This window comes from Anopheles gambiae, chromosome 2, assembly GCF_943734735.2.
Source record: "Anopheles gambiae chromosome 2, idAnoGambNW_F1_1, whole genome shotgun sequence".
NCBI classification, from domain to species: Eukaryota; Metazoa; Arthropoda; class Insecta; order Diptera; family Culicidae; genus Anopheles; species Anopheles gambiae.
The window spans coordinates 14,845,686-14,869,129 of NC_064601.1; the positions used below are offsets into that span (position 1 = coordinate 14,845,686).

The window sequence follows — 23,444 nt, forward strand, 5'->3', positions numbered from 1 at the left end:
ATTCGAGCACTGCCACGGGATCGAGTTGTCGAAAGGAGAAAGAAAATAGATTTTTCATTTTTTTTTCGTAGGAGTTTAAGTTGGTAAAATAACTTTATTTATATGGGAGAAAATTAAAAATAATAAATACGACTAACCTCAAACATGTACATATATTAGGGCGGGTATTATAGAACCTGGCGATCATCTGCAGACAGTACAATCGTAAAAGGCCTGCCTACATACATTGGTTGGAAATAATTTGTATACATAAACTTTATTCATTGAAATGCATCATTTCACCCACTCGTTTTTCACACATTCGTACAATAATTACACGTTAAGACCAAAATAATATCGAAACAGCCATCACGAGACACGCAAACGAAACGTACGGTGATTTCCTTTCGCCTACTCGGGCAAACTTCCAGAACAGTCCAAGCATACTACAATACAAAATAGGCGTTTGTGATTAGTGCTTGAGCGTTTTAATCTCTGGCGTTGTGTTTTGCGAGTTTTATACATTCCTTACCCGGTTTTATTTCGATCCACAATGCTGGGAAACAGCGACCGAAGATACGTGCAGGTGCATATCAGCAGCAGCAGAACGGAAAGAAGGCTTTGAAAGTTGAATATCGCACTCTGTGGAAAGGATTGGAATCAGTACACACTTACAAACGGGTATGTTTGCACGTATTCAACGTACCATTTTACTGTTTTGTTCCGAAAACTAGCCGCAGCAATGGAACCAATCTGCTACTTCTGTTGCGATTTTGCGTATGACGTAGCGGGTGTTTACGTTTGGCACGCAATGACAACAGATGACAGCGGTCGAGCAAAACTGCACGAAAAGTGCTATTCTAGCAGTTGGAATCTGGACAGAGGGTTCGGACCTCGATATTCGTGGCCGAATATCATTATGTGCAACAATTATCGGGTGATTATTGAGTTTCAAATCGCTGCAGCAGATGATTGAATATTTCATTTTGCTTTATATCTGATTGCAGGTTGAGGGAAATTATTAATTAAACAAAATTATAACAAAAAAAAAACATTACTCGATAGTTTCATGACCGTTTAGCGTCCCTGTTCAGCGCAATTTGTAAACAAACCAGATAAACAAACAAACGTCAAACGAACGCACGTGCTGGCGTAGGTGCCGATACAGTGAAACAAAGTTTATTTCATGTGCAGTTAAAATGTCTCAATTCAAGAAAACCGATAGTAAAATCTACGCAAAAACCGCGACGGTACTGTCGCCGGACACAATCTATTGGAAAAAGCTAGGGGTAAGTCGCTAGCAATAGTTGAAAGCTGCATCTCATCCACCGCTGTATTAGCGTATACTAATGTGGTCTCTTATCCCTGGCTAGGTGCCCACGCTAGTAAAAGAGTTCGGTGCCATCGACTACATCGACTTCTGTCCGGTAGAACCGTACCTGTTCGCGGTGACTGCCTCGGTCCGCGTGCAGATCTACAACCCCATTACAAAGCTCGTGGTGAAAAACATTACAAAGTTCCAAGAGGCAGCCCACGGCGGAACGTTTCGCAAGGATGGCAATCTGCTGGTGGCGGGCGACGAACTCGGCAAAGTGCGCCTGTTCGATGTGACCACGCGCACGATCCTACGATACTTCGAGGGTCACAAGGCTCCGGTGCATCGCACGTTCTTTACCGCGGACGGACACCATGTAGCGAGCTTCTCGGACGATCGTACCGTCGGGTACTGGGATATTGCGACGGAAAACCATCTGCACACGTTCACCGGCCACGAGGACTACATACGGGCCGGTTGCACCAGCCCGGTCAGCCCGAACATAATCCTGTCCGGCGGGTATGACCGTAAAATCCGAATGTACGATACGCGTGTGAAAGAGTGCGTCATGACCGTGGACCACGGGCAGCCGGTAGAATCGTTGGTGTTTCTGCCGAGCGGTGGCATCTTCATCAGTGCCGGCGGTACCTCGGTGAACGTATACGATGCCCTGTCCGGCGGCCGGCAGCTGGCCCAGCTCTCCCAGCACCACAAAACGGTCACCTGCCTGCAGCTGGCCAGCGATGGCAAGCGTCTGTTTTCCGGCAGCTTGGACCGGCACGTGAAGGTGTACGACATAGCCACCTACCAGGTGGTGCACACGATCGACAGCTCGAACGCGATTCTGAGCCTCGGCATCTCGAAGAACGACGACACGCTCGTGACGGGCATGGTGGACGGTTTGATCGCCATCTATCGACGCGAGGGCGATCCGCGGGACGAGCAGCCAACCCAGCGGGTGCGCAAGGGCCACCACCAGCACATCTTCGAGCCGGCCGACCAGCAGGTGGAGGAGTTCAAGTTCGTGCGCTACGAGGGGCACGATCGGGCACTGCGTAAGTACGAGTACAAGAAGGCACTGGATGCGGTCATGGCGGCCAAGGTAAGGGGAATGTGGCCGGAGAAAACCGTGGCCCTCATCAAGGAGCTAATCCGGCGGAAGGGTCTGCACCGGGCGCTGGACGATCGTTCGCCCGAGTCGTTGGTGCACTTCATCAACTTTCTCACGCGCCACATCGGCGACTATCGGTTCACGCCCGTGCTGATCGACGCGGGCAACATTCTCCTGGACGTGTACGAAGATTCGCTCGAAAAGTTTGCCGGCACGATCGTGGGCAAAGCGTTCGTGACGCTCGCGAACAAGCTGCAGACGGAGGAGCAGCTGGTGCAGGAGTTCCTGAACCTGCAGGGTATGCTGGACATGATTTCGGTGGCGGCGGATACGGCGGAACCGGACACCGTGGACGATGCGATCGCACCGTACGACGCCTCGAACAAGGCGAAGAATCAAACGGTCATATCGGTCGACTGACCGGAGCGTGTTTGCACGGGTAGGGATAAACAACGCAAGACAAAATAGAAACTATCAACCCATACAGTAAAGGGAAGCGTAATGGGTAATTATTCTCTCTGGCTCAAAGGCCGAAGGGATGGGAAAGAAAACACGTAAATCAACGTGAAAATGTTGTCATTTATTTTGTTAAACGTTCACTTCCACTTATACATGTGTTTTTTTATTATTATTATTCTTCTTTGCAACAAATATTCGCTTTAACGCAGGAAGTAGCAACGTTAGGAGAGCATGCACGTGTACCAGTTGGGGGAAAGTGGCGGAAGGAATTAGATTAAAGTGGATAGATTTTCGTTTTGTTTTGGCTTACTTTGAGTACGGGCAAAGAGCGTAGAGGATTTTAGATATCGAAAAATAGAGACAACAATTTGCAGTATTATCTTTGTGTATCACCAGAGCGTTGATTGTTAGTTAGAGACTTGAGATTGGGAGAGACTTTCGTTTAGATGACGATGGTGACGATCGTGATGATGATGATGATGAGGGTGATCAATGATGATGCCTTTTAGGGATAGATTAGTGATTAGTGAGAACTAGTATGATTGTTTTGCAGAGGATGCAGTATACCTTCCACCGTTTACAAGTACAGTACATGGTTTCTAGCGCAGGCATATTCTATCACAAGGTGAGATTCTCGGCTTTTGTTTCCAGCAGCTCACGTTGCACTATTGCACTATGCGGCTCAATGCAAGGGTGTGGTGTATGGGTGACTGTGTATGGCTGGCTGGCTGGGGGCAATCGGTGCGTTGGCGGGAATGTTACATACTTTTGTGCATATTTGTTTTGCAAACCACGTGTGACGGTGGCCTTTTTTTGTGATGTTTGTGATCGAGGATTGTTCTGGGTTCACATACTGTATTGTTACCATTTCGTTTTTGGGTCCATTTGTTCATGTTTTTGTCTTTGTATGTACTGGTATAGTTATCATTATTTGCTTTATCTGTGTGTTTTTTTTCTCTTCATTTTGTTTGTATCTAGATCATTTGAATGTGGTTCCTTCTCCCTGTGTGGTTGAGAAGCTTGCCTAACCTAAATCGGCACGCGCTGTATTTGTTTTGTTTTAATGGTAACGATATGCTGGGATCGCCGTACCACACGTCGATCGTATTGGTGGTTGCGGTAAGGACGGCTGCTGCTTCGGATGCGATTGCAGGTGCGCCGCCGCTCGGTTGTTGTTCCAGTAGCGGCTTTTGCGCTGCCGTTCAGCGTGAATGATCGTCTGTTCCTTGGCACAACTGGTACACAGTAAAAAAAAGAAAGGAAAGGGACAATGCACATTATCGCTTGCAAATGGCAATCACTCCACCCAACCCAACTTACAGATATCGCGATAGGTCCTCGATGTCGATCAGCGTGGCGTCCTGGCTGATGTGCAGATCGTCCCGCACCATCAGCAACTCCACCAGCTCCTCGTTCAGCACCTCCGCGTGGCCCTGCAGCTCGGTCAGGATCGTCTGCAGCTGGTGCACGTTGAGCCGGGTTAGGTAGTAACGGGACAGGCGTCGCTTGTCCGCCGCCAAACTCAGGCCCGCCTTTTCGACGGCCGTGTGGATCACCCTCGTGACGGGGGACAGTGGCAGGCTGCGTTTTTCGATCTGGAAAACCAAAAGCATTAAACATTTGCCTTTTGCATAGCTGGACAGAGTGGACTGGTGTTTGCATTTCCATCACGTACCTCCATCTGCATGTGAGCCATATCCTTCGCCTGGCAGAGTGCCATCCGTGCTTCTATCTGCAGCTTGGCCTGTTTGGTGAAGAAGTCGCACGCGTCATTCTCCTCAAACAGGGCCTCGCAGAACGGGTTTATTTTCGCAACTACAAAAAAAAAAGATAAAACAGAATGCAAGCTGTGTTAATTGTGATGCTTTTTTTTCGAGGTTTCTTTGCAGTTTCTTACCTTTTGGATAGGGCTGTCGGTGGGCAGGAACCACCGTCTCCGTACTCATTGATTGGGGCTTTTCGAGAGGCTGCAGTAGAACGAAGGGAATGAAAACATTAAGTAACCGTTCAAAAGAACCCCCCATGATCTTAGCTAACCTTTTTGTCCGCAAACGAGGGAAGCTGAGTATCTGTAGCCGCGTGTATTTCGTCCGCTAAACAATTGGTTTCTCTTCGAATTAGGTTCAGCGTAGTCGGACGTGGCTCGGAGAATTCCATTGCGATCGCGTCGTTCCGGTTTGCTGCCACATACTGGCGCCCGTACTCGGAGGGATCGTTTTGAGCGTGATACCCGGCTGAGCTGTCGTAGTAGCTGTTACAGTTAATTTCCTGCTCTACCGACGGGTTGCCTTGGTAGTCCGTGCCGCTGGATGTTGCGTATTGCTGCAGCAGGTGATAGTGATGATGGTTGGTGGGCGACTGTTCGTTCGATTGGCGCGATCGAGTGATCTGTACCGTTTGGTTCGAACAGTCGTCCACCAGATGGTACCGCACCTCGCCCGGGCTGGATCCCGCACTGTCGCCACTGTCGCCGGAAGCGGGCACATCGCTCGGGGACGTCGCGTAGCCGCTTCTCGGCGAGCCATCGTCCCGCTCGCCGTACGGTTTGTACTCGAATTCACCCTCTTCCGACTCCTGTTCCGAATCGTCCGACAGGGCGTCGTCGTCTGTGATCGAGCCGTCGTAGCACTGGATCGTTTCGTCCAGCATCTCGCCGGGTGACAGCAGGGACGTTTGGTGCTGCGGGAAGCTGCTGCCGATGGTGCAGTTTGTAATCGAGAACGCATCCTCTGCCTGATGCAACTCGATCGCAGGGGACGGTGGCGATCGGTTACCTTCATCGTCCCGCTCGTCGTCGTCATCCTGCCCAAGCTGCGCCTCGTTTTCGTTCTCATCGTTTCCTTCAATTTCGATCACATCTTTTACCAGCGCTTCCGTGAGCTGCGCCGTACAACTTTCTTTCTCCGAACCCGGCTCATTGTCTCCTGGTTGCTGTTGCTGCGGTATCAAATCCGGCTTCTGACTGGTGGCATGTTCCAGCGACATCTTGGCCAACTCTTTGCACGGCCCAAATACGCTCGTACGATGCTCGTAGCTGTGCTGCAGCACAATGTCTGGCGGTGTGCAGGCATAGATTAGCTCCGCCGCCTCCAGCTTGTCCTCCGTGCCGAACGTCATTGCCGTCGTCAGGGCGGGAGAGTGCCGCCCCGTCGGTATGAGGCGCATCCGGGTGCGACGGTGGGGCGATTCCGACTCAGCGAAGCATTCCTCCGCCTCGAGTGCCATTGTGAGCGGCATCGCGTGCTGGTACAAGGTGGAAGCTGGAGCATTCGGTACGTCCATGGTGGAATTTAAATGCATCGCGTGCCCACCCGCCCCCATCCCGCTGCCACGCTGGTCGTACGAGTTGCCATTTTCGTCACCCGGCTCGTCTGCGTGCCTTTCCGGCTCCGCTGCCGGCTTCCTTTCGTGCTGCTTCATCTCGTTGTCGTCCGATTCCGACACGTACGAGTCCTCCTCATCGTCGGAGGGGTTTTCCGAGCTGTAGTCAAAGTTGTCATCGTTCAGCGTGTAAGCCAGCGACTGAAAGCCCGGATAGTTCGGGTTGATGATGCCCTTGCGAATTCTGGTGCACATCGCCCAGCTGCGGGTGTGTAATCTTATTAACCTGCTTTTGCTGATAGCAAGAAGATGGTGTTGAGCTACAAAGAAACCAAAAAGTGACACAAACAACGTAATGAAAAACACTTTTGCCACTACTACTGCGCGAGTAGACCGTAGCTGCTCGCTAATCAAAAAACCATGAACCACGAGGCCTTGTCTGAACACCTCGTGGAAATCGTTGCCATTTGCTTCAAATTTCATTTTACCATCCGCCCCCGGTAGTGCGGTGAATGAGAAAATGAAAAGCGCCGAAAAAAAAAACACATAAAACAGCGCGACGGAAATTGCTGCTCGCGAAACGAATGGCTTTTGGAGGGTGAGTGAAAAATAGAGACCCGGTCTCCCCTCACCCTGATAGTGGGCCGCATTTGGGATTGGAATTTGGGTCAGCAATAATCCGGAAATGGGTGTGGAGTAATGCATTATCAGCGTTTCATTTTGTGCGGCATAAATTCGGCTTCCCTATTGAATCTTCACCAACCTTTTACATTTCGAAATACAAAAGAGCTCATTGTAGAGTGAAAGGAAATTGGTGGTTAATTCAGTTACAAACCCATCCAAGCTTTCTTTTACAGGGCTATGAAAAGAGGCTACATTCAGTAGCGGCTACTGGAAAGGAACCTGCACGCAATGAGAGTTGTTAATTTACAAAAGCAGTACAATGGTATGCCGATTGGAACGCGTGGCACCAGAAGATGTTCCATTCTTATCGAAGTTACTTGCTCAGGACCAGCTAACTGGAAAATTTTCTTGGTTTGTTCAATCGATTCAGGGATCTTCGCTAGTTTTTGGAGTACTACGGTTGTTGCAAATGTGCTACAGCTTATTCGAATATTAATTATTCAGTTTACTTTGATACAAGCTTAAAGGTTCCCGCTTTGTATGTCGATCAATTAGAGGGGACTTCTCGAAAGAACAAAATAGCATTGGACAGCAAGCAGGCATCCCCGACTCGGTGGTCTAATGTGTATCTGCACTGGCTTATACGAGGCCCAAAGGTATCGAGTCGCATCCAGAGCCATTCTGAGGTGTTTTGGTACCAGAGTGTTTAATTCTCTCTACCTCTCATCGCACAACAATTGGGGGCTGGTCTCGTGGATTCAGTCGTCAACTCGTACTACTTAACAACATGCCCGTCATGGGTTCAAGCCCCGAATGGACCGGACCCGTGTGCCTCCAAATACGTATGACTTTGACTATCTTGGTATGGTAATCAATAAGTCACTGAAAGCCAAGCCTAATAGGTGGTACAGAGGCAGGCAGTGCTGCAAAATGTCACTGTCAATGTCATAAAAAAAATCTTACTGAAACAAAATCCATATCAGTGTCATGTACTCAATTGTGATAATCAGAGGTGATACTCAGAACGATTGGTGTGACTAATACATTCTCATGACATGTTTGCGACCATCGCTTGGTCAGTATATCACGACTTTTTTTTTGCTGTGATCTATTTTGCAAAATTTCACTGACATAGTCATGACAAATTCCGGCTGAAACAAAATCATCTCAGCGTCACGAGCTCCACTGTAATGATCAGAGACGAGCCTCAAACAGTTGGTGCGACCATCACATGCTTGGTGACATTGTGTGCAAGCAACTCTTGGTCAGTCCCTTGGTCGCGACATTTTCAGTCGATGATCGTCGCGATGGTCATGGGAGATATGCGGTGCGTGCGAGTGGTTCCAAGAAACAAAATGAGCATCTTTTCTTGCTCTGTTTGACCCGACAGATAATCAAAACAGATAGAGGGAGAAAGCATGCTCATTTTGTTGCTAGAGCCCACGCGCCAAGTATTTATCAAGAATGTCGTGATTATCGCCAACAAAAATGTCGTGACCAAGTGAGTGGCCAAAAGTTGGGTGTTAAACTAAATGTCACCAAGCATGTGATTGATTCTCCAACTGTTTGAGTATCGTCACTGATCATCTCAGTTGTGTACGTGATCTGATTTCAGCTTCGTTTCACTCATGAGTGTTGATGACTGAAACAGTGGCATTTGGCAGCACTGTTCACAGCCAGAAAAAAAACATGATTATGCTTGCGCCGGCATTAAGCTAAGCTTGTCAGTCAGAGTATCGCGTTGGACTCAAGAATTCACATGTCGTGTTCTGCATGTCATGACGCACTTTTATTGAGTATCAGCAATGAGTATCAAGCTACCACGTATATGTTCATTGTTTTCGTTGGTGAAAATCTCGTGATACTCATGACATTTTACAGCACTGGAGGCAGGCCTTGGTGGTCAACAACGGTTGTGTGATGTCCAAATTGAGAATATATTAATATGAAAAAAAAATGATATTATAATTCAAAGAAACAATGTTTTCAAAGAACAACAAAACAAAGCATTGCTAAAAGATTGAATCTGATTGAACATATCGAGATAAAATAGAGCTTTTAGATATTACATTTAAATAAAAATCTTTTAAATTTAATGGCAATTCACATATTGTTGTGTTGCAACATTTAAATGGCTTTTAATGTTCTGATAGCATTTGCTAAGATATCAGTCGGATTCAAAACACACCCACACATACCCTGTTATCATCAGGATAAATCCAACGTTGGACCTGATCATCATAAACCGAAAAATTAACTCAACTCAAAATTCACCAGAATTTCACTGCTGATCCTTGAAATTTCGTCTGGTGGTGGTGTGGATTGGCCTCTCTCATTATTACATTCCATTAAAAATAGCACACCCGCCCACAGCGTGCACCGTAAAAGCATCGCTTACCGCAAAAACAGTAGGCAAAAAGGTAATTCCATTTCAAAGAAAACCACTTCACCGACCGGCACTGTACATAAATTAATCTTCTCGCCCGCCCACTCCCACCGAGCCACTCAGCAACAGAACGTTAAAAAAACACACACAATCCCTCACGCTAATAATAATGCTCTTGAACGCATCGCGGGGACACATGCTCCTGGGCGACGGGCTCGGGCTAGGTAATGGACCTGGCAGCTCGGTACAAAATAATGGAAAATTCCCAAGAGTTGGCCGGTTGGAAAAACGACACGACACGCGCACTAAATCTCCAATAACAAAAGCGAACGAACAAAGGCGACCATCCCCCCCGACCGCCCCCTCTTTTGCCATGCAGACGCACACAGAATTTATATGTTGTGCGAACGTTCATCGCGTTCATTATGCGTTTTGGTCCCCTTTTCCCCCTTCTGCTTCTGCTTGCTGTCTGCTTCATTTTCATTGTGAAAGTGTGTGTGTGTGTGTGTACTTGTTAGGAAAATTTCACATTTTCTTGCTGTTGTAATTGTAATACTTTCCGACATTTTCCATCTCGCACGGTTGCAGCCGGCAGGGCTTAAGGCAGGACAGGCACAGGATGAAAAGGGCGGAGGAGCCCAGCTCGATTTATGCGAGCATCGGCGTCTTGGCATCGGGTCGTAAATCTTTTCCGCTAAACTTGCCAGCCAGCTTTTAATTAGATCGACTTCACGTACACCTGCTTTTGTGCATGTCAAATTGGCACGAACTGCGAACTGGTCTCTCCCATGCTCAAACACACATAATAATCAGGGTGATGCAAATGATGCTATGCAAATCGTGTAGTTTGGTAACATTATGATCAGAAGCAGAAACCTTTATTTTTCCCTTTTTTATTGTTTTGCTTGAAGTTGGGGCACACTTTCACACAAAAACACCCGTGACTGTTGCGTTGTTGGGCTCGTAACACAGCACACACACAAGGTATGAAATAAATTTCCGACAATCCTTGAAATGTCGCCGGCAGAGAAATTAAAGTGATTAAAACGGAGCGGAAAATTGGTAGCGTTTTTTTGCTTGTTTTTACCGAGTTCGACCTGGTTGGGCAGGTGCCAAAAAAGAGGGGAAGCATATACCAAAAAAAAAAAACACACAGCGCATGTTAAGATTGGGCGCACAGAATCGGGCGGAAGAAGAACACAGGCGCACCGAAAATAATCCCATTACCTGGTGCCCATCTTAAGGTCAATGAATTATTCAACAGGATTTGGAAATAGAAATGAATTTCGTTACGCCAGCAAACGATAACAGAGGGAACGAGAGGGAGAGGGATAGAGAGAGAAAGAAAAGAAAGCCGGACACGTCTATTTGCCCGTTCCTAATCCAGGTGGAGGTTGCTTTCCGCCAGCCGTAACCTTTAAGAAAAAAGGTGAATGCGTTTAATCGGGGGCACGGCAACTCATCATACCGGGCACAGAATTCGAATCAGCGTTTCTTGGCTGGCGTGGGATGAGCTTTGGGCGGACGAACTGTGTTTTTCCCCGCACCAAACGACGCACCAATTTGTCCCAACTTTCTCAGCCTACGCAAGAATGAATTCGTAACAATTCGCCAGCCCGCCAGCCACGTCGGTGTTAGTGCGAAAGCTCTCCGTGTCCTCGACCTTCGGCTTCTGGCAAGGCAGTCAAGGGAGTGGTGTGGGATTGGCTTTCCGAGGCCGTGGAATCAAAACTGTGGAGAACGTTCCGTTCCATCTCGACGCAGTTTGCGGAACAGGGAGCGCACTCGCTTGGCAGTTTGGCGACACACACACACACACACACACACACACACGCACTGGGTCGCATGGGAGGGAATCACGCGCAACCCACGAATGCATGGTGCGTTTGCTGAATGATTTGCTGTCGTTGGGTTGGTTTGCGAGCGAGCGTGAGCGAACCATTTCGGGTGCCATTTCACCCGAAAGCAAGAGACACCCACCGAGCACAGCACGCGCGCAGTTGCTGTATGAGATGAGAGTGAACCATTAGAACACGAGCGTGTCTCAGCAGTGGTTCACATTAGCTAATGCTGACCTTGAATGGGCGAAAGGCCGCCACCAAATACATTTGCAGCGTGACAAACTTTATTTTTCATTTCAGAACTAAATGGCAATGGCAAACAAAATTAACAAAATGTATATTTCACGCCTAGATGTAGGCAACATGCAGAGCGAACAATCGTTGTTGCTTGGGAGTGCAATAAAAAGCTTCGACGCGTACTGCGGATTGTCGCTATTTAGGGGCGACATAATAATGCGCAAACAATCAAATCAAATATTGTAATGCAAAAATAAGTTTCCCCACCCTTTGCCAGTGAAGGCAGTAAAATCACCCAACCCTCCCACCCCCCTCCCTCTCAACGAGCAATGGTTGATGCAAATGGCTGTTGCTATAATTGTAACCGGTCATGACCGGCATTCGTTGGCCTGCAAGTAGGAGTAATCGACCGCAATCGACCTCGCTAAGTGTGACGTAAATCGAGTGCTTTGTTCCTTTTTTGCCTACCCCCGCACCCATCCGCTTCCCTCTCGTCCACTCGTAACTATTTCTGGTGACCATTTCAAGCACCGGCGCCCGGAATTTCCTCTCTTTTGTTTCTGCTCACACCCCCTCCGAGGACACACATACACACTCACACTAATCGACATCTAGGTGCCGTTCGATTGCCGATATAAAAAAAAATGTTCGGAAAATATACCGCTCATCACGTGTCGATGTGTTTCAAATGGTTCAGCTTGAATGGGGGGGTGTGAGCTTTATGCTTGCTCCCTGCATGAACGCACCAAATGCCTATCAAATCAAGACACGTGAATGACAGCGACCTTGAATGAAACGGTAGCATGGTAGCAAGGTGGTTTGGTGGGTTTTTTTCTCTTTTTTCTGTTGCTCCCGCACCGAACGCCGAATTCCGGAAGTGTGGCTCGTCCAATGTGCCCCATTTGGGTCAACATGATGGCGATAATAATGGCTGTGATGATGATGATGATGATGATGATGGTTGTGATAAAAATAATTCCCGCTGGCACAGTAGTGAGTTCATGCGCGCCACGTTGGAGTAGGTGGTGCCCGAACGCACCACTTGTACTTGTACGAAAGCCTGCCACTTCTTAAGCGAAACGTGGTTGATTTCGTGTCATTTCGTAATACGGTTCCGCCGTTCCGAGTGACCGACACACTGCCAGCGTAAGCGACGGACGTAATTGGTTTGGCGTAATTGTGATCTGCCTTGGGCTTACCGCACTTGCAGTAGGGAAGGGAAGTTCCAAGAAACAGCTAGGTGCACGCAAGGGCGCCTCGTTGGTACGTACCTTGGCAGGAAGCTTCTGTAATCTTCTGTACCGAGCACAAACGTTTTATGCTTAGGCTAGAACAGGACGATTGGAGTTCTTTTTTTCCACTCAATGTTTGTACGAGGCGGTCACTGTGCGATTAGATTTCACTCTTCAACTAGATTGCTAACGTCACTTCATTGGGTTCTCAATGGGGCGTTACGGCCATAGCACTGACAACTAATTATCTTTATGAACTGATTTTTTCCCTCGTGTTTTGTTGTTGTTGTTGTTTTTGCTTCCTTCGTTTGCTGGTCAGGCTCGGAACGCGCACGAGATTCCGAACGTTTTAAAACACTTTTCAATGGACTCCTGTTTTTTTCCTCCCCACCCTGCAATGGTCGTGTGCACCGTAATCGTCTTCGAATCGTCTCCGATGGTGGGTGAAAATCAATCGGCCCATTCACATGATGTATTGAGCTTCTGGCACGAATGTTGCCGCACGGTAGACCCCCCGGAAAACGCTATCCGTTTGCTGTTGCTGCCGAAAACTGACGCGCTATTCGTACGTAGCACGCTCTTGGTGCACTTGATGGTGTCTGCTGGTGCGCATGTGCCGCGCACGGTGCGAAAGCTTTGCTAATGTCCCAAAAGTGGATGGAAAAATGTCGTTGGAAGCAGCGGGCTTTGACGTTTAGGTTTTGAGAAAAAGCGAAGGAATAATACACGGATTTTACTTTTCCGAACGTGGTGGATCATTTGGGCCATGAGTGTGCGACACTTTGGATGAACCCTTTAGGGACAATGAAACAAAGCGTTTCGTGTCTAATTGTTATCATCTTTAAACGGTATTGTGTGCGTTGTAACTAAACCATTCACTGCTCTCTGTGCTTGTTTGTTTGGGAATTGAAAAAAATATGTAAGAAAGTGCATTAAAAGTAAAAAAAAAGTTCACCCTGAATGTATGCTATTTCCTGTATTTATTTGTTTTAATACTAATCGTTGATAGTGAGCATGCATGTTGTTGTTCGGATTTGATTGATTTTGATGTAATAATGTATTGGAGTTGACTAAACGTTGACTTCATCTCACGATGCAGTTACTTAGCGCCTGAAGTTACGCAATCTGAATACATTAGTAGTACAGTAGTGCGTCGATTATCCGGGCAGGTCGGAACTGGGCGGTTACCGGTTAACGGGTTTGCAAGGGTAATGGTCTAAGAAATATCGAATTCATATAAAAATTATAGAAATAACTGATTTTACAAAAAAATCACTTTAAACCAATTAATTAATCATTAGTAGAATATTTTTCGATATTCTTTTTCCAATTAAAATTTTTTTTCGACAATTCGTATTAAAAAATCCGGTTATTTTTGTCTTTTTAGCGATTACGAAATTTTAGCAAAAAAAAAAAAAAAAAAAACAGTTTGTTCACAATTTTACAACTGTTGCAGAACATTTTATCGATGTGACATATGAGTTCTCAAAATTTATACTTTTGCGTAACTCGAGTGTCGCGTAACTCGGGAAAAGACTGTATACACTAGACACAAAAAAATATTCATCAACTTCATCTACTGTCAAATTCATGCGCACGGTTAAGCCGCTCGCCAGTTCTAGTATAGTTGCTAAACTTTTGTCGTAAGATCAATGATATTGTTGATTGTCTGAACATGTAACAAAACATTATCCCCAGCCCCCACTGTTAAGCGATAAAATGCAGGAGTTAACTATCTATTTTTAACTATCATTGGGGCGCTTTACGATTCTAGTCAGTTTTTTGTATGGAGTTTGACAGTTGGAGGCTGAAATCATGTAAACACTCCATACAAAACCACACACAATACTAGCTTGCAATTTTCAGTCTAGATTATTATAGCCACAAAGCTAGAATTAGATTCGAGTACCTGCTCGAAAACACGGGTTTGTTTACATTTATCCCAAGGTGCATTAAAGAGATCTGGTGATGGAATCCAGAATCAAAGTGTATGCAGTCCAGGTGGTCTCATAGCATGTTTTTTATAACCAAATTTAAATATCACTTATTGACAGGATGGGTGAAAACTTTTGTTCGAACAAGCTTTCTGGAGGCTTGACGAATACTCAAAACACTCTTAAAATCTTCATTCAGAAACAGAAGCGATAAAAATCAGCCTTTTAAATTCATACACCTTGGGATAAGCCCACCTATATATTATACCACTTTGATAGCTGCTCGAAAACTGAAATTTCAGCCTACGTACTTAAAACGGAAAGGGCCCCATTGATTGATTTGATCATTGATACTGTTAATCAATATTAACGGTCGATTCGATCCTACGGCTAACTTCCTGTAACAATCGACAGAGAGCGCCGAGATGCAGAAAGAGACAACAAACGATAGCAAACAACGTTGCTAAAAAAGGTTGTTTTATTGTAAAATAATATAATTCGGGTGAAATAAAGAGTCATGTTGATCACGTCCCAGCTCCAGATACAAATCCATATCCCATGCCCTAAACCGTTGCTTGCTTGCTGCTTAAACTTCAACTGCTCGTTCCTTTCACTTTTCAGGGTTGTGGATAAATCGCTGCATGTTTTACAATCCTTCGATTGGCGTAGCCAAGGGTCAACAGCACAGTTCACTTGTCAGATACACTTGCTACCACCGCTGGCCGAACGGATTATACCAGGCTTGGTTTTCTCCCCCATTATTCCACTGATCCCACTGCGCCAAAAATGTAACGTAACTTTTTAAAACCTCCAAACACGTTTCCGTGACATCTGTCAGCTGCAGGCGCGGCAACTCGCGCAGTAGCCACCGAAAAATATCCCAATCCATCAACCCCCACGGCGATGAGGCTCACGTACAAAACGAGCTCCCCGACCTCCTCTCGTTCAATCAACTTCATCTCCCCCTCTTCTAGTAGTAGTCTCGTTAGCAACGCATGCGATTTGAGAGCACAGAGAGAGAGAGAGCAAAGCGCACGTCACGGCTAAACAAATCGGTTGTGCAGTGTGAGTGAAAGCTCAGCGGGAAAGCTCCGTGGTCACCTTTTGACATGACGCTTTTCCTGCGAGAGGCACTCGAGAGCTTATCGTGTTCATTACCATCATATTTGTGCTCTCAATCAGCACTTCCCTTTCATCGCCCAGCCGTCCCCCCCCACCACGCACGACCTCTCCCAAGCTCTCTGCTGCGCTCACGCGCTCTTCATACGCGAAGGATGCACGGTGCTCACTGTACGCTCTCCTGTGCACGCACACGCACGCGGGCACTCACGGCAACGCTATCGGACGATCGAATGTCAAGCGCGCTCCAGACTCGGGCGAGCGCAGCATCCGGCACCAGTTTCGGCTTGGTTGGCTCCGCTGCTGCTTTCATCTCGCAAGGACACACGGGTGTCACGTCGTCCTCGCCATCGTCGTCGTCGTCGTTGTCGTTGCCTGCCCGCTAGCTGGCTGGCGTAAGCGGTGCTCGCCCGTGCGAAGTGAGCCGTGCTGGTGGTCCGTGCCTGTCGTCGCCCGTCGTCGTCATTTTGTTGACAGCTTTCCAATTTCCACAGCCTCTGCCTGTGCTCACTCTCTCTCTCTCACTCTGTGCGCACTAGCTCGCACATCGTTTCCCTGGGCTTTTGTATCCGTATTGTCTGCCCTGCCGTGCGTGGTTCCCGTGCGTGACTGGTGACGACTGGCCCCGAGCGTGTGAGCGCGTGTGTAAGGTGCACGAGATTGCACGAGCGGTGGTTGCAGATTCTTCCAAAACTTGCTGGAAGCGCGTAGCAGGCCGTGCCAACGCAGAAAACCATCCACCGTTCGTGCGCCCAGTGCCCGTATCGTGCGCCGTAGTGGAAGTGGGAAGATTTATCCGCGTGACGTGTTTGCAAAGCAAAAGGCGAAAAGTGGTGCTGTGTTTGTGTGGTTCGCTAAGTGTCTGTGTGTGTGCGAGTGTTTGTGAAAAAAAAAAGAAAAAAAAGCGTGCTTCAAGTGCACACGGCGGCAGTAGACAACGGGCGCGTGGAATAGCCAAAAGGATACCCTTAAACCACACCGAAAGAGGAGACCCGCGAGCTTCGCCCAGCAAGCAAGCAGGAGGAGCAAGGAGCAGCAAGGCTCATTTCCGGTACGCAAAAACCTCAGCTCGGTAGCACTAATATGGTCTAATGGTCTGCGGTAACTGAAAATGTCGTGTCCCGTTCGGCGTGTTCCCCTTTGTGCCCTTCATTACTGCTCATTATCGCGTCGAAGGATCGCTTTCCTCGAACTCCAACGTTTGATGATAGCCGAACGGGGGGGGAGTGACGTTTTATCAATCGACTTGTGGGACGTCGTTACAGCCCGCTGACGCGACTGCTTCGTCACGTGGCCTGTTTCAGCAGTGGCTCGGGCCAACAGCAATGTTGAGCCCTTGCTTCATCCGGCGGGATTTTCCGGAATCGGTTCTGATTCGATGAGTTTTAAGTATTTGAACGCATCAGCTACACACACACACACACAAAAAGTATGAGAAACCGCTACCAACCCACTTCCATTTCTAGCCATTCTGGAAAATCTGGAGCATTGTAATGGCTTGGCGCCCTAGCTCTGTGGGAAGAAAAGCTTGCATAGCTATCCAAGCGGTCCAAGAGGACGGTTACGGCTTTCGCCCTTGGGGACGAACCGGGGGGTAGGGAAGGAGCCAGAGACGGAGGGCATTTGTGGTGCTGTGCTTCGGGTACGTGCAGGAATGCAGGGCGCACAACCGTGGAAGCTGCCAAGGATGCTCGAATGGGAATGGGAAACCCCGTTATGTGTTGTAAATAACGTATCGATCTGCACGTTCCCGGCAGCCCCGTGCTCATTGTTCCCCGTGCTTTCACCCTCTTACACTCCATTGCTCCTCCCCGCCTTCTTCCCTTCTTCACCGTGCAACTCAAGAAGTAATCCTTGAGGACTCGCTTGGTGTGCCTGCCGCCCCTCCCGAAGCGAGCAAGAAGCGCCCTCAGCATCCATCGTTAGGACGAGAGCATGATGTAGCATATGTGTTTGATTGTGTATGTGTGTGTGTAGGTCCATACCATCATTTTCCAGTCCCGTGGAGGGAGAGGGGGCATGGAGGGGATGGGGCGGCGGAGGTAGGCTGCAATCGGTGAGTGACGAACGCCAGCAAGTGAGTGAGTCAGCCAGGGCACACGCTGAGGGTATGCAGAGTAAGCGGCCGTGAGCGAATGTGTGAGCGAAACGAAAGTACGTCGGCCAGAAGGGCCAGTCCCGAGCCAGGCCATCCCAGGACGACGCTGTTGAACCGCTGTTTGTTGAGCCTCCTCGTCGGACACCCTCTTGTGGACGGTTGCGGAAATGGCAAGGATGGGGGAGCCTGGGGTTGTCCTTGGCGGCAGGCACAACAAAGATGAAATTGCGAATTATTTTCATTAGGATCACTTTCCCCGATTCCGTCCGTCGTCTGCGCACGGCAGGACGGAAATGAAGTGTTAATCGCTATACCCATACACAAATACACAGCCACACACACACACATGGATACGAATGGAACGAATGAAAGGAGAAGAAGGTTTGTCACAACAAAGTGTGGTGGGATGAGCCGAAGCCGACCCCTTCAAACCGAAAATTAACACATTCGCCGCTGGAAGTCGTGGTCTTGCATGGGTTTCGCTGGAAATTGGATAGCCTCCGATAAGCAGAAGACGCTCCTGCAGCAAAAGGAAGAATGACGGCGGTACCCTTTACCCCTATGTAAACAAACCGATCTGCTTGCGACCGACGTCAGCGGCTCCGTCAGCGGCTGGAAGTGGTAATTTAACGCCCAGCAAAGCCCGAGCGTCCCCCCAAGATCTGGGCAGGGCTCAAATAGAGGACAAAAAAACGGCAGCTAAGACTTATGCGGCCACCGCGAAATTGCTTGCCCTGCGGGCTTGGTCGCCGAGGGAAACCGAGACCGTTACTTTCGTTAATCCGGTTTAACTGTTGTTGTTTTTTTGTGTTGCTGTTGTTGTTGTTGTCGTTATTCTAGCAGTTTGTTTTTGTTGTTTAGGTTTAGCGCTTTTGCCAGGATTCCTGCGTTGCCTTCTTGGTAGCCGGACTTAAGGCTGCGCCACGAAATGCTCATTTCCGGCGTTGTAGGAAGCGGGCGGCAATGTGTGTGTGGGTGTGTACACGGTTTGTTTGCTAATTCGATTGGAAATCTGCCCCACAGGCGTTGGGCAGAGAGGTAGGCAGAGGAGTGTGAGAAAATGGATTAAATCGTTCACTTCCGTGCCGGGAAGTTTTCTGCTTCCTTCCTCGAAATAGGAAATCGATGAGTGTATCCGGCTCGAAACGGCCGAAGCTACCGGCTTTAAGTAAAAACCAGCCATCCCAGCTGCTGGAAAACCGCATCCCGGAATTGCGCTCATTCCTTCCCTGGAGTGTGTGTGTGTGTGTGTGCTAAGACGTTTTGATGCGACTGCTGTAGGGCGCTGGTCAAGTGGTTTCGCTCTAGGAGCTGTACCCCCGATCGATGTCCAGGAATGCTGGACTAGCACACCGGCAGCTGGTGTACCCTGCCGCCCAACCGCCCCCGGAAGGTGGATCGTCCATCACGCAAAAAAGCATCCTCCCAGGAGCACCCGCTTTTCTTGGAAGCGCCCATTAATTGTTTACCTTTTGCTCATTCGCACCTGCAGCACCATTTTATGGCACTAGGGGTTTGCCCCGTTTGCCTTGCGCTGGGGGTTTTTCTTGAGCGGCGAATCCCGTATCCCTATATTCCCCAGGGAGAAAGGGAGGAAATGCAGGGTTTTCACTGGGGGAACCCGTTTGCCCTTTGGGGCGTCAATCACGATCACGGGAGCAGCCCGGAGGGGACCGAGCGTGGCAGCGTGTACGGAGAACATGCCGGCAGAGGTGGCCTTTGTGTGTGTGCGTAATGGAAAGCCAAAAGCCAACGATCCGGAACCAAACACGAGTGCAAACACGAGCAAAAAAGCGAGGTATAAAAAGCCATCGTGAAGTGTAGCCAAAAACGGGTGGAAAAGCGAGCAACAACCGGGCCATATGTCCATAATAAACACACAGACACACACACGTACATATTCAAACATAGACCCACGTAACCAAACAAACTTGGGAGTCATTTGTGGATAAAAGAAAACGCACCCATCATTAATGAGATGGGGCCATCGTTTGGCGGGTCAACGAGGGAGCACTCGAGATCCGGCGCATCCTTGCGCTTTTATTGCCATTCCTACTCAGAACTGAAGCAAAAAAAAAAAACGAGGACAAGAAGAGTCGCATGACATACCAAGCGGGCATTACGGCCAGTAATGCGATATTTCGTATTCCATGTTCGGCTCTCCTGTTCGGAACCGGTCGAATATCGTTATCCTTAATATATATATCTGCGCTTCTCCTTTTTTTTTGACCCCCGAATGGCCGAAACTTTTCATTCCCTCTGTCCCAAGATGTTTGTCCCCTTTTTTTTTTGGGGGGGGGGGGGGGGGGATCCCTTCCTACAGGTTGCACAGCTTCGCAGCGGAGGTGCTATAGGCCTACCAGTAAAAGAGGGGGGGGGGGGCATTCGGTGCCGCGTGTAAAAAGACCTTAGTAAAAAGAGCATTAGTCGAGGTTCGATAAGCTCGTCCCGTCCATCGCCGGGATGGGCTTGTCGATGGGTTTCGATCGATCTCTATTGGCCATCGCGATAGTGGCGGACGGTCAACGTGTCGTCATCCATCGTGCGAGAAATTGAGCTGCGCTGTGCTGCGAGGACCTTTTCGCTTTCCATGTTGCCATGTTGTGTCGGACAGTTTTCTTCCGCCCCAGCGCCATTATCTATCGCGTTTGGGCGAGTTTTTATTTAGCAAGATGAGGATTATAGTGAGGAGCTTTATTGATGGCATTATGGTACAATATCCGAACGGGCCAGTGTACGAGCCGAGTGTAACCTTGTGCTGGCGCCTAATGGTACCCCGGCCCTGATGATGTGCATGTGGGTGTCTTGCTTTGCTGAAAATCGCTCGCAGACGGCACAATAAACCGTGCCACAGAAAACGTGAACATAAAAACAGAGGGGGCGGGGGGTTAGAAAAGGTTGCAAACGATAAGATAGTGAGTCGTAGTGAGCAAGTAAAAAACACACACAGGGCACACCCGTTGGCGGTGAAAGCAACTGCCCGTTTAAGTAAGTGTCAATGCGAGATTTGTGTACACCCTGTGGACGTGAGCTCTTTTGACGGGTTAGTGTACGCGCACGCAGCGTCGTGCGGAAGTAACTGCATGGGCTGCTGCTTCTGTGCGTGTGCACACAAATCCCCCCCCCCCCCTCCCCACTCGCTGGTGGTGTATAAGTGTCCCAGCTTTCGCCCCACGGCGTTTTGAGTGTGGGTATGTGTACGTATGTGGTTGGATGTTGTTTGATTTTTTTTAAACTTTCCTATGTTTTTCTTTTTCCCTCCCTACAACACAGCCAGCATCTCAACGTAGCTTCTTTTTCCCTTTCTCACATATTCTCTCTCTCTCTCTCTCTGTCACGTACACTCGCTCAATCGAGACGAGCGTCAAAGCCGCCTATGTGAAGCGCCATTGTGATGAGCTACCACTCGTGGGCAAACCGGACGAAGGCTCTTCGACTTGCTGTTGCTCTGTCAACGTCATCGCCTTCTGATCCGCTTAGCTGTGCCTCGGTGCGAAACTGCACAGGAAGCGCGGGTCCATCCCCCTTCCCCTCTTCCACCTCATGTTCAAGAGGTGATGCAAGCAACAACAATAACTAGCAAAAAAAAAAGGAAGAAAACTTCTGACAGCAATAGAAAGCAGAGCGCAGAGTGCAAAAATGTTTGCACTTCGCTCTTTACTTTTGTGTGTGTGTGTGTGTGTGTTGTTGTTCTTGTTTTTTTCACTTTTTTCTGACTTGCTTCATTCTGTGTGAGTGAGTGTTTTTTGTTCTTGTTCTGCCGTTGTTGTTGTTGGTCGTTCCACCATCCCGGTTTTTCCAGCACACGCAATGTACTGAAGAACCACTCTCCACTCAATTTGACCCCCACAACACACAGATACACTTACTCATACGCACACAACCACGCACACACACACACACACTTGACGTTGCGAGGGCATGCGGGACGGTCCGGGGGAAGGGTGCGGGCGAGAGCGAGAACGGGGTGGACCGTTGTTAAGGTTTGCAATTTGCGAGACCACCAAGTGCTGCTTCCCGTGGTCGGCGGTGGCACGGCGCACGGCACGAACGCGGTACAGAATTTCCCTCCAGGCACATTTTTGTGTTCCGTTGTTTCGCCCCCTTCCCAGGCCAGTTTCCCATGTTTTTTTATGTTTTTTTTTTTGGTTTCGCTCTGCGTGTCCCGCTCGGCAATCTACGCTACAACAACGATCCGGTCATGTCATCTATCTTCCCGTCAGCATCTAATCATCATTTTTCTTCCCATCCTACCCGCAACCGAAGGGGGTCGGGCTGGGAGCGGGTGGATGCTGGCGCAGAGAAAAGGGGCAAAAGGCACCTTCCCCTTTCTCCCTATCTGGTCACTGCTTGCACTGTACGAGAGCGTGAAACAAAGAGAGAGAGAGAGATAGAGAGAAAGAGAGAGTGAGGATGAAAGTGGTCCTGGAGATGCTGAGGTTAGGGTTTATTTTTCTCGACGTGCCTGCGTCGTACCATTTGGAGAGGAGGGTGGTTGTAGTACCATGATCGACGATGGGCGAAACCATGCTGTAGCACACACACACACACACACACACAAACACACCCGTGTATGCGCGGTCCGTGCCGACTCGATGACTGGTTGGCCGACTATCGCTATGTCCTTCTGCCACCTACCAGAGCGTGTGACGAAATCCGGCCCACTGCTGGACCGAGGGCGCACGGGGACGTGCAAAACGGGAAACGCTCGGCACGGAACGTAATAACACGGGTTTTTGGCGGACGGTTAGGCTCGTGTGATGGCAAGGGGGCGGTTTTGGGGAAGTAGGAACGCCCTCAGAACGGTCCTGATTAGTGACACATCAGCATGCCGACGGGATGGCGGCAGCAAGGCGTACCGACACCGACACACAACGGTTTGGAGCAGTTACACAAAGCGAACATGACGGCGGAAGATGAATTTTCATTCAAGTGGTGGCCGGTTTTCAATTAGAGCTCGAGACCGGGCCCGAAAGATACCTACCCCTGTGTGATAGGGGATGGGAGAGAGGAAGGCATGGGGCGTGGGATATTTTACTCCCTCCTTCGCTCACACGCTTTACACGTGTCCCCGGTGCGGTGCTTACATTCAATCCGGACCATGTAAAACCACATGTTTGCATATTATCTTCCCTGCACTCTGTTGCTTTCTTTCAGCAGTGTAGGTCTCTCTCTTTCTCTCTCTCTCTCACACATACACACACCTCTTCTGCTTCTATCTGTCCCATCTGCATCGTGGCGGAATGCATACGTGAGCGTGTCAACTTGACATTTATCAAAACTGTCCACTGTGATCCGTTGCAACGTCGCGCTGGAGCTCGGTTGTAAAGCTCGAGTGCTCGTTGCGCTTCCTGAAGTGAATGAATTACGCAATTAGTTTTACCTGTCCCTTCGGTCCACTCTGAAGGCAGCTGCCCCGAAGGCAACTACTGTAAAACCGATCGTTTCAAGCTCGTTACCCTGGCCTCCGACGCCAAACAATGTTAGCTTGATTATACTGATAATAGCGTATTGATTAATAGCTTGTCGTGTTGCGAAGCACCTAAATTTAGCCCAGCCCGCATCACAATACAGTCCTGTTAACTTACTCTGAAGCAGGTTTATTGATGTTGTTGCTCCTGTTGTCACAACGATTGCGTACTCAGTTAATCGCTGCTCGTGTCGTGTCGTACTACCGAGCATGCCGTCCTTGCCCCCCCCCCCCGCCTACTGCTTGCCCACCGTGTACTGCTGCTGTACTTGACATCCTGTTCTGTTTATTATTTTTAACATTGTAAGCCGGCTGGAT

The 23,444-nt window shown here is 48.7% G+C and overlaps 4 protein-coding genes across 5 annotated transcripts in view; 2 read left to right on the forward strand and 2 right to left on the reverse strand.

The window, feature by feature from the left end:
- Positions 1–237: 237 nt before the first annotated feature.
- On the reverse strand, positions 238–818 carry LOC3290556 (protein kish). The gene is made up of 3 exons (XM_550715.3): positions 686–818; positions 512–621; positions 238–425 (listed from the first exon to the last, which is right to left on the reverse strand). Exons 1-3 carry the CDS (start codon positions 686–688, stop codon positions 320–322), a joined length of 219 nt encoding a protein of 72 aa, XP_550715.2. The 5' UTR covers positions 689–818; the 3' UTR covers positions 238–319.
- Positions 819–919: 101 nt separating this feature from the next.
- LOC1281352 (U3 small nucleolar RNA-associated protein 15 homolog) lies at positions 920–2,896 on the forward strand. Its single transcript, XM_320954.6, has 2 exons — positions 920–1,268; positions 1,353–2,896. Exons 1-2 carry the CDS (start codon positions 1,179–1,181, stop codon positions 2,823–2,825), a joined length of 1,563 nt encoding a protein of 520 aa, XP_320954.5. The 5' UTR covers positions 920–1,178; the 3' UTR covers positions 2,826–2,896.
- Positions 2,897–3,102: 206 nt separating this feature from the next.
- LOC1281342 (schwannomin-interacting protein 1) lies at positions 3,103–13,106 on the reverse strand. Of its 2 annotated transcripts, XR_009764509.1 has the most exons (7): positions 12,545–13,106; positions 4,902–6,505; positions 4,762–4,831; positions 4,540–4,679; positions 4,185–4,459; positions 3,432–4,099; positions 3,103–3,366 (listed from the first exon to the last, which is right to left on the reverse strand). XR_009764509.1 is itself a non-coding variant. In XM_061640765.1 (6 exons), the coding sequence occupies exons 2-6, from the start codon at positions 6,438–6,440 to the stop codon at positions 3,925–3,927; spliced, it is 2,199 nt and encodes a 732-aa protein (XP_061496749.1). In that variant the 5' UTR covers positions 6,441–6,505; positions 12,545–13,106; the 3' UTR covers positions 3,103–3,924. The 2 variants fall into 2 exon arrangements, 1 of the variants encoding a protein (XP_061496749.1); XM_061640765.1 differs by having other exon boundaries at positions 3,103–4,099.
- Positions 13,107–15,816: 2,710 nt separating this feature from the next.
- The window catches only part of LOC1281357 (neuroligin-3), a 42,486-nt gene continuing 34,858 nt past the window's right edge, over positions 15,817–23,444 (forward strand). The window contains exon 1 of the mRNA XM_061641260.1: positions 15,817–16,609. The gene's annotated coding sequence lies outside the window, so the exon portion shown is untranslated. The remainder of the gene's footprint in view (positions 16,610–23,444) is intronic.

Coding starts and splice junctions, on each gene's coding strand:
- LOC3290556 (XM_550715.3), bottom strand. Junction 426..511: donor GTGGATCGAAATAAAACCGG/GTAAGGAATGTA, acceptor TTTGTATTGTAG/TATGCTTGGACTGTTCTGGA.
- LOC1281352 (XM_320954.6), top strand. CDS start 1,179: ATGTCTCAATTCAAGAAAACCGATAGTAAAATCTACGCAAAAACCGCG. Junction 1,269..1,352: donor TCTATTGGAAAAAGCTAGGG/GTAAGTCGCTAG, acceptor ATCCCTGGCTAG/GTGCCCACGCTAGTAAAAGA.
- LOC1281342 (XM_061640765.1), bottom strand. CDS start 6,440: ATGTGCACCAGAATTCGCAAGGGCATCATCAACCCGAACTATCCGGGC. Junction 4,460..4,539: donor TGGCTCACATGCAGATGGAG/GTACGTGATGGA, acceptor TTGGTTTTCCAG/ATCGAAAAACGCAGCCTGCC. Junction 4,100..4,184: donor GAGGACCTATCGCGATATCT/GTAAGTTGGGTT, acceptor ACTGTGTACCAG/TTGTGCCAAGGAACAGACGA.